Source organism: Lathyrus oleraceus, chromosome 3, assembly GCF_024323335.1.
Source record: "Lathyrus oleraceus cultivar Zhongwan6 chromosome 3, CAAS_Psat_ZW6_1.0, whole genome shotgun sequence".
NCBI classification, from domain to species: Eukaryota; Viridiplantae; Streptophyta; class Magnoliopsida; order Fabales; family Fabaceae; genus Lathyrus; species Lathyrus oleraceus.
The window spans coordinates 39,864,118-39,873,235 of NC_066581.1; the positions used below are offsets into that span (position 1 = coordinate 39,864,118).

Consider the following 9,118-nt stretch of genomic DNA (forward strand, 5'->3'; position numbering starts at 1 on the left):
CCAAGATATCTTCTTCTCTGGTAGAAACTCTCCTTTAATAGTGAACAATCCCTTGGCAAAGAGATGGAAATCCCCAAAACGTCCCTGCAGCTCAAGCCCGGTGAAAAAGTCAAAAATAGGAAGAATTTGCACCTGGGCTGACACGGGTGGTCGTGTCAGCTATATGCCTTGCTGACACGCCCTAGGTGGCCTGACACGGGCGGCCATGTCAGACCCATGTCTTGGACATTGCTTGTACTTTCTTGACCTTCCTCCTGACACGATCCATGTCAGGTGACACGGATGACCGTGTCATACCTCCTGAACTAGAAACTCTTCTTTTCTCGAACGCCAGAACTTACTATTAACACAGACAACAAAACATAAAATCCCGAAAACACAAAATAAACTAAAAATTGATAAAATGCTTAAATAACTTATGGAAATGAAAACTAACTTAAAAGGTACCATAATGCGCACAAAGTGTTCCCAAAATCCTTGATTTCTTGTCGGATAAGTAACGAAAACATAGTGAAAATGATGACCGATCAGATACCAAATTGAAATATTTGGAAATCCAAAATTAAGGAAAGAATAAATCATAATAAGAAACTACCTAAAGTAGACTAAACTGAAAGGAAACAAAATAATTATATACAGATAAAATTATTTATTGCCAATTAAGAGCTCTAAATGTTGTATCTCAACACCATCCTTACATGTGCATCTCACACCCTTGAAAATCCAAAAATATTCTTCATGCGTCGGGAGATCTAGCCACACCAAAATCACACTAGAATACATTATTTTGATATCTATCATATTTTACTAAAAAAATAGATCTTCGAATACATTCGATACACACAAATAAAACCCATGTAGAGATAATTCCATGTACATTACTAGCTCCATAGTCCACACAATAAGTAAGACATCACAAAGAATAAAATTCATATAACAGAATAGAATAAAATATATATATATATATATATATATATATATATATAAAAGCGCTAAAGGATGCCATCACCTTATGAAACTACCAAACAGCTCCCTCAGTTCATATGAGTAATAAAAACTTTTTTCAAACTTAGCTAAAAAAAATTTGTCCTGAGCTCCGGACACACTCAATTTCTTTATAAAATAAGAGTATCTCAATAATTTATGTTGATATGTGTGTAAAAAAAATTTGTCCAAAAAATGCATCTCCGAATATTTATTTTCATTTTTTTATTAAAAAAATAAAATAATTTAATAACTTGTGCTAAAATGTACGTCCGGCATTTGAAACTTTTCATTATAATAGGAGAGAACACCCTTAATAAGGATGGATAGCCATTTCATCTTATGGTTGCTCATGCCACTTTTTAGGAAGAGATACCCCATATAATTCCTAAGTATCTTATTGATAAATTATTAATAACAAGTTAGGTCTCCTAACTTTAACTTTAGATTCACTTATTTCTTAGAGTTGTATTCTATTTTCTTTTTATGAAAGTTTAGTTTATTAAAAAAAAATATGGGTTTCCATAAAAAAATCATACTAACATCGATTAATTATTATACACTGTCAGCGTAAAATGTTTTACTCTGTCAATGCATCACAATCATCCGTTTGTATTAACTTTTAAGTGATTAAAATAAAAGTCAAACATTTTAAATAAATCAATGGTTGTGATTAACTGACAGTGTAAAAAATCTTTACAAAATTATTACCTATTACTTCATGTAAAATCATTTAAAAATGAACGTACTTCTCTTTCAATCCATCAAAAAAACTATCTTTAAACTAATTAAGATGGGAGATGTTTTCACATTTGTTTGTTTATTTATTTTTCCTTTATTGGACATTTATAATATAATTTATTTTCTGTTTTGTTTTTTTTTCATATTTTCATTTCATGTCAAAATCCAAACATTCAATAAAGCAAACAAAGTACAACTTTGGTCCATGTCCTCTCATGATGATAAAACCAATGATTCCATCCGCACTTGATTGTAGATACGCGTGTACTTGCCTTTTTAATCAAACGAAATTTTAATGTCTTTAAATGTGATAATTCCTTATCTCACATTTTAACGTGGGTTCTTTTTAAACACCACTAGTGTTTTTTTTTCTTGTTATCAATATCAACTGAATATAATCTATGAAATGTTTGTCCCTCGAGTCAGGAAGGATTAACTAGTCAGTGATGCAAATGGCTGGCTCATTTGCCCTGCCAAGCTCAAATCTTATCTATCAAATTCATGTAGTCTCTACTCACTATATTATTCACAGCTTACAAATAAAGTAGGAAATCTGGAGTACGCCGGAATGAGAACCATAGGTGCCCGTGCCCAAGCACATTAAGCTGTCTCACTTTTGATAGGTCGAGTGTTGTTCCAAAGCCATTGGCGAGCAGAACCATCCAGCAATGGTGAAACCTATCAATGCATCAAAGCAGTTAGAGAAATCAGACAACACAGGATCACAATATAGAAATTTTGGATGGGGAGTATTTGTTTAAAAGGAAAAGCAACAGCTGGAGGTTGTCGGAGTAAGGGGATGCTAGAATCCTTTTCAAGTAAGAACCAAGCTCGAGAAAAATTAGGAAGGAAGAAGGAAAACAAGGAGAAAAAACTGAAATTGTTGTGTCCTAAGAGAGATTTATAGTCATGTTAATCCGCTAGAGGTGGATATATTGACACTGTCCCACCTAGCCTATGATCCTTACATGGTGCATAACAGATGAACAATTTACTAACCAGAAAAGGAACACGGAGGTGATTACAAAAGCACATCTAGACTAGATGGATTTCTATTACTTCATATTAAAGCCATTGGATACATGGCCTTCTAGAGACATATGTGATTGTGTAAAGGATAGGCAAAAGGAGAATAAAAAAGCCATGCAAACAACACAAAATACCTTTTCCCAGACTATTGAGTGGTAGTTGTTAAGCCAATCGATCTCCATTGCAGATAGCAGAGATACTTCAACCAATTTGATCTGCAGGGTATGCCCAGGTTACAAATGGATGTTTGAAAGAACATATACAAAGCATTCTAAAATTTCAGGAATGAGCTGCCAATTTTCATTAGTAAAGTTTCAAATACTTTCGGCAATAGAGACAGAGAAAGTAGATTAGTCCTAGTAAGCTAAAAACAACTTATGTACATATCACAAGCTACTCTCATAAGCTCTTACAAATACTTAAAAAGTGTTTATGTCATAGGATAAGCCAAATAAGTTCTTCCAAACGATGTTGGACCAAGACAGCTCCAAATCCTCTCTTAATAAGGACTTGCAACCGATATATTAATAGAGAAGCATAAAAATATAAAACATTATCCAAGCATAATTTATTCTACAGCTTCATGCAATCAAAACATCTTCAATTTCCAGATGTTGAACTACAACAGGGGGTTTTATTTTTCAGAAAAAGAAAAAAAAACTTATATGTCAGACCAGGGTGATTGAAAGCCATCAGCATACCTGAATAGGTACGTATGTAAGTTTTTCAAATCCTAGGTACTGGATTCCTCCAAAACGATTTGGTGTCTCAACATTTTTCACATACAGTAGATTCTGCAAGATAAAATAGTGCCATAATTATGTAATCCAGAATAGGAATGACAAATAGTATTCTATTAGTTATGCAGAGAAAAAGGAAAAACAACATTATGTACAAACTTGGTGATCAAGTAGGATGGTATCCGCCATCAGGGTATTTCTGTTCACAAACAAGTGATGCTAAGAATGTCGCAAATGTATGAAAATATTGAATCAAGTAATTTACAGAAAGCCTCTTAAGACACTCAGGAGTCATAGAATGTTTTGGAATTCATGCATATAAGTTGAAACTGGAAACTAAACTTATAAACCAGCAAGGAAATCTAGAAAATAGTTATCAAACTTTAACAGATCTCAAAAGGCCTCATCTTTCATCACAAATTCGGCTTACCTCTTGAATTTTTCCCACATACATATAATTGGTGTATCGGATGATGAACTTGGTAAAGGAGTTAGAGTTAATATGACTATAACATGTAATAAAAGAGGGTTAACATTTCAGAGTGTGTCACATAGCTGAAGAGAATATTACCTCAATCCGAATGCCAAAGGCATGGTCTTCATAATAGCCAGGCTCATTGCTAACAATCATGCCATTCACTAGAGGGGTCGAATTTCCAAAACGATGACTGATACTTTGAGGGCCTTCATGAACATTCAGTGCAGCTCCTACACCATGCCCAGTTCCTATATAGATATCGGTTAAGCGGAAATGCTCGGTCAATCAATAAATTCATTTAGGCTTTAAGCAAATAAATAACAACCCTCCACTGGATGCAGATATATACCATGTCTGTAGTCAAGGCCAACTTTCCAAAGAAAGGAACGGGCAAATGCATCGAGCACAAAACCAGGGGTATCTTCTGGGAAGACTGCTTGATCAAGAGCTATATGACCCTAGCAATTAGATATATGTTTTAAGACAAACAATTACTTGAGAAATTAAGATTACTAGGACTGAGATGTTAACATTAAAACAAAATAAAAGGTATATATTTGCATGATAGACTTGAGGAATACTAATTGTTGGACTTCCCGCCTTAATTGCGGGCCCCTAGTCGCCTTAATTGCGGCACTTTGGCTTGCCTCATTGCAGTTCCTAACACCCTTCATTGTGTTGGCTTTGAAGGGGCAGATTTAGTCCCACACTGCTTAGAGATATGGCTTGTGTTGTGTTTATAAGTGGGGCCAATCCTCACCTTACAAGCCGGTTTTGTGGGGATGAGTTAGACCCAACCCAAATTCTGAGATGGTATCAAAGTCTATCATAGATCCATTGTTGGATTTCCCGCATCGTCCACGCTTCGAGTTCATTGAGGCCCAAGCGTGAGGGGGGTGTTGGACTTTCCGCCTTAATTGCGGTCCACCCCTAGTCGCCTTAATTGCGGCACTTTGACATGTCTCATTGCAGCCCCTAACACCTTCATTGTGTTGGCTTTGAAGGGGTGGATTTAGTCCCACATTGCATAGAGATATGACTTGTGTTGTGTTTATAAGTGGGGGAAATCTTCACCTTACAAGCCGGTTTTGTAGGGATGAGTTAGGCTCAACCCAAATTCTGAGACTAATGAACAAAATGCAAGTATCAACTTGGGAAAATTTTAATTAAAAAAACAGGAAAAAGTGTAAAAGCACGATACCTGCAAAACTCGGGTGAAACATTCTTTCTCTCTAGTCGTTGGCTTGCCAAAATGAACTGTTCGTGTAATGTCAGTTGTGCCATCAACATATTGAGCACCACTATCCAATAAGAATAATTTATTGGCATCCACAATACTACAACTCTCTGGTTCTGGTTTGTAGTGTATTATAGCACCGTTTGGACCGGAACCTGAACAGATGAAAGGAATAGATTATATCTCAAGGGGAAGATGAGTTGGACCATATCTTATATCTGTCTATCTAATATCTATCTATCTATTTAGCTCAATACAAGAAGCATGTAAGGAGATACTGAAAGTATTAAAGTAGAACTCCTAGTAAATGTGTCATAAATCATAATAATGGAATACCAGTGACATATTTTCGTAGACTTCCTATATTTTTTTACCCATAACCACTTACCGTTTCATGCTTTATCCATATTTAGTATCGTTTCATGTTTCTTTAACCAATACTTCAGTGAAAAAATAGAAAAGATTTGTCAATGTATTATAGTACCACTTATCGTGTCAAAGCTAGTATCCAAGAAACCAGCTTGTTTTGTTCGAAACTCAAGAAGTTTGTCTGAAACTTCTACTTCTGTTATTATGGTATTGTTAGTAATTTCTGTCTCTAGCCAATCCCAGAACTGAGTAAGGGCGGCAGCGTCTCTGCAACCAATAAAATAGCACATTGTAAAATTGCCTTTTATAAAATTACAAATCATTTTTTTAATAACTGAAAGGGTGCGTCCAATGCATAGCTCGTGTAGATGATCTGTAGTTTCTGCATGTACAATATCCAACTTAAAAGAGATTATCAAAATACAGAAATCAAAACATGGAAAAACAGTGTGAGTAATCACTGTCAAGGTAATGGTCACCTTAAATGACAACCTTGCATTCCGTTCAGCTCCGCTTCATTTTTTATGGCCTTTGCTAGAGAAACAGGGGATAATTTCTGGACAGCAAAGGGTACACCCGAGTTCTCATTTGATTTATCAAAACCTTTGCTCCTAGTTGTGTGCTTGCTCTTGTAGTTCTGATAATATCTGTCGCAGGCAGCTTTATAGGCATTTACAATAGCAGCATTAACAGAGGAAGTATCCAACCAAAGGGCGGCACCGCGAGCTGCCAAACTGAAAGAAAATCAAGCTCAGTTCAAAAAACAGTGTTGCTTTTACAAACAAAATAAGCAAGCATAAAAGAGTGACAGAACGAAAAGCTACTATTTCAAAAAACCACATTGGCCTATCTAATATAATATTCTTGGACATTTCTACTAAATGATGTGAAAATGGAAGGGTCAAGAAAAATTCAACAAAATAAGATTCCCGTAATTACTTTTCAATTTCCGATATAATTGAATTGTATGGCCTGATCTCTATGTTTGCTTTCTTCAAGTGGGCATCCACCTCTTCGGTAACTTTTGAATTGTCGATAAATAATTTAGCTCCATCAATCTCCACAATCAAATATGCATACACAACAGGTGAATGTGGGATATCGCTGCCTCTCTTCAAAAAGAAAGTCAAAAGTTACTCTCACTGATTAAACCATCAACAGAGAAAAGCAGAGGAAGCAACGAAATCAATGAGCAACTTATGTTAGACCTAAACAGCTTGAATAATATCCTGAATGAAGGTTTACAAGGATATGTGATTGTATACAAATAACCTTCAGTACATCCAGTTAATAGGAGATGTTAAGATGGATTACCAAGTTCAACAGCCACGCAATTTCATCAAGCGCAGAGACGATAATTGCAGATGAACCAGCCTTAACAAGTTCGGACCTCAGAGTTGACAACTTCGAAGCAACATCTAAACCAGCATACTTTAAGTCGTGCACTCTAACCGGCTTGTTCGGAGATTCAGGCCTAGCTTCTTTCCATATTTCATCCACCAGATTTGAATTGTACAAATAGACGAGCTCATGGTTTTTCTCAGAAATGACCTGCTTAAGTTCTTCAGCAGCATCCGAAGTAAAAAGAAACTGCCTCCTTAACAATACAGAACATGACACCCTATCAGACACAATAAAAATTAAAAAGCTAACATAAGGAAAAAGTGGAAAATATGGTTTCATTTGGTTAAGGACTATAGTTTACTAGACGCATAAACAAAATACTTTAGTAGGATGCTTAGGATTGAGATTACCAATTTGAAAAGATAGCCTTGTTGGTATAAACAACATCTTAATAAAGTGCATATATCATATAAGTGTTCGTGTGTAAGGTATTTATGTAACAAGAGATAAAATAAAGTCAAATTGTTTTCATAAGTTGTCTTGTGGAGCTTATGAAAGTAAAATGAAAATAGTTTATGAACATGTTATAAGTTATTTCCATAAGCTCTCGTAAACACCATCATAAGTGTCTATGTTAGTAAATAAGTTAAAATAAGTCGATTGAAACAGATGTGGATGTTTTAGGCTATCTTTGGATATTGTAAAATGAACAGAGCGGAATGCGGCGGAACAAAGCAGAATGGAGTAAAGATGTCATTCGATTGTTTAGCTATTTTATGATGGAATAGAGCAATTTTGTCGGCCCAAATCAAATGGTACAAAAAATGATGGAAACGGATGGAATTGGAATATTGGATGAAAAATGCATTCCATCGGGTTCCACTTCATTCCATCTTTTTTTAATTAATTCAAACAATGTAACATAAGTTTATATCTTTCCATTTCATTCCAAACGTAGCCTTAATGAAGGGAACAAAATATAAAATTTGCAATGAAGGTAGAAAATAATAGTTAAGATGCATGATTAGTGATTACTAACAGGATCAATTCCAACTCTGGCACCTGGAGCCAAAACCTCATTAAGCCACTCACTAGTAGTAGGAACCCCCGGATTTCCAGCACGCATGAGAATCCAATTGGAGTTCAGTTGCTTCTCTGCCTAAAGAACAAAAACAACAACTCACAATATGCATAGTGTGGAATTAAACTAACTAACAGCGAAGAAAATCGAAAACAAGAGCTTGAAAAACCTGTAGAAAATAGCGACCATCAGTCCAAAGAGCAGCTTTATCGTTAGTAACAACAGCAGTTCCAGCACTGCCAGTAAAACCAGATATGTACGCTCGTCTACCGTAACATTCAGCAATGAATTCACTCTAATGAAGAAAACGAGTTTCAATTAGGGTTTTGGGGGTTGGGAGAGTAAAAAGTGAGGTGTTAAAAGAAGGAGAGTTAGTTACCTGGTGAGCGTCTTGAGAAGGGATGATGTAAGCGTCGATGGAGACATCGGAATTGGAGAAGAGGCGGCGGAGGGCGGTGAGTTTGGGGTCGGGGTTGGGATTGGGGGGACGGTTTTTACGGAAGTGGGAAGAAGGTTTAGCTGTGATGGAAGTGCAGTTACGGATGGTGAAGAAAGGGGATTTGTGGGATTTGAATTTGTGGAAGAAGGGGGTGAGAGTGGGGAAGGTGGAGGGGTGGGTTGAAGGTGAGAAGAGGAGGACTCGGTGTACTGCAGTTGCAGGTGATGATAGCGACATCATGTTCATTGTTGGGTGAAGACGATGATGATGGAATACTGGTAAGCGAATGCAAGACACATAACAAATACCCGTGTATATTTCTTTTTTTTTAATAAAATAAATTTTTGTTCCGTTTAAATGAAAAGAAAGGATGTTTTTTTCAAAATAACCATTTTCTTTTAAATTCAAAAATAATCAATTATTCAAAAAAAATTATCAAAATAATTGGGTTTTGAAGAGGATGCCTTAGATGAATTGGTATCCTCAATGCATGAGGAGGAGACGTCAATAGCGTTGACGCATATATTGGGCTCCTCATGAGGAGGCGCTAATGCTAGTGGCGTTTGCATTGGGCCCTCATGAGGAGGCGTCAATGCTAATAGCGTCTGTGTGTGTTTGGTTGTGTGGGCGTCAATTCATCTGACGCCTATGTGTGCTTGGTTGTGTGGGCGTCAAT

The 9,118-nt window shown here is 36.1% G+C and overlaps 1 protein-coding gene across 1 annotated transcript; it reads right to left on the reverse strand.

The window, feature by feature from the left end:
* Positions 1–2,114: 2,114 nt before the first annotated feature.
* LOC127132359 (aminopeptidase P2) lies at positions 2,115–8,761 on the reverse strand. The gene is made up of 13 exons (XM_051061302.1): positions 8,383–8,761; positions 8,173–8,298; positions 7,962–8,081; positions 6,893–7,168; positions 6,518–6,690; positions 6,058–6,312; positions 5,694–5,845; positions 5,174–5,364; positions 4,322–4,430; positions 4,066–4,220; positions 3,456–3,548; positions 2,889–2,969; positions 2,115–2,403 (listed from the first exon to the last, which is right to left on the reverse strand). Exons 1-13 carry the CDS (start codon positions 8,686–8,688, stop codon positions 2,326–2,328), a joined length of 2,115 nt encoding a protein of 704 aa, XP_050917259.1. The 5' UTR covers positions 8,689–8,761; the 3' UTR covers positions 2,115–2,325.
* Positions 8,762–9,118: the final 357 nt, after the last annotated feature.

Excerpts from the sequence above, each read along its gene's own strand:
- LOC127132359 (XM_051061302.1), bottom strand. The coding sequence starts at position 8,688 with ATGAACATGATGTCGCTATCATCACCTGCAACTGCAGTACACCGAGTC. Across the intron at positions 5,846-6,057 it reads ATGCAAGGTTGTCATTTAAG|AGACGCTGCCGCCCTTACTC; the intron begins GTGACCATTACC and ends TATTGGTTGCAG. Across the intron at positions 4,431-5,173 it reads GTTTCACCCGAGTTTTGCAG|GGTCATATAGCTCTTGATCA; the intron begins GTATCGTGCTTT and ends TCTAATTGCTAG.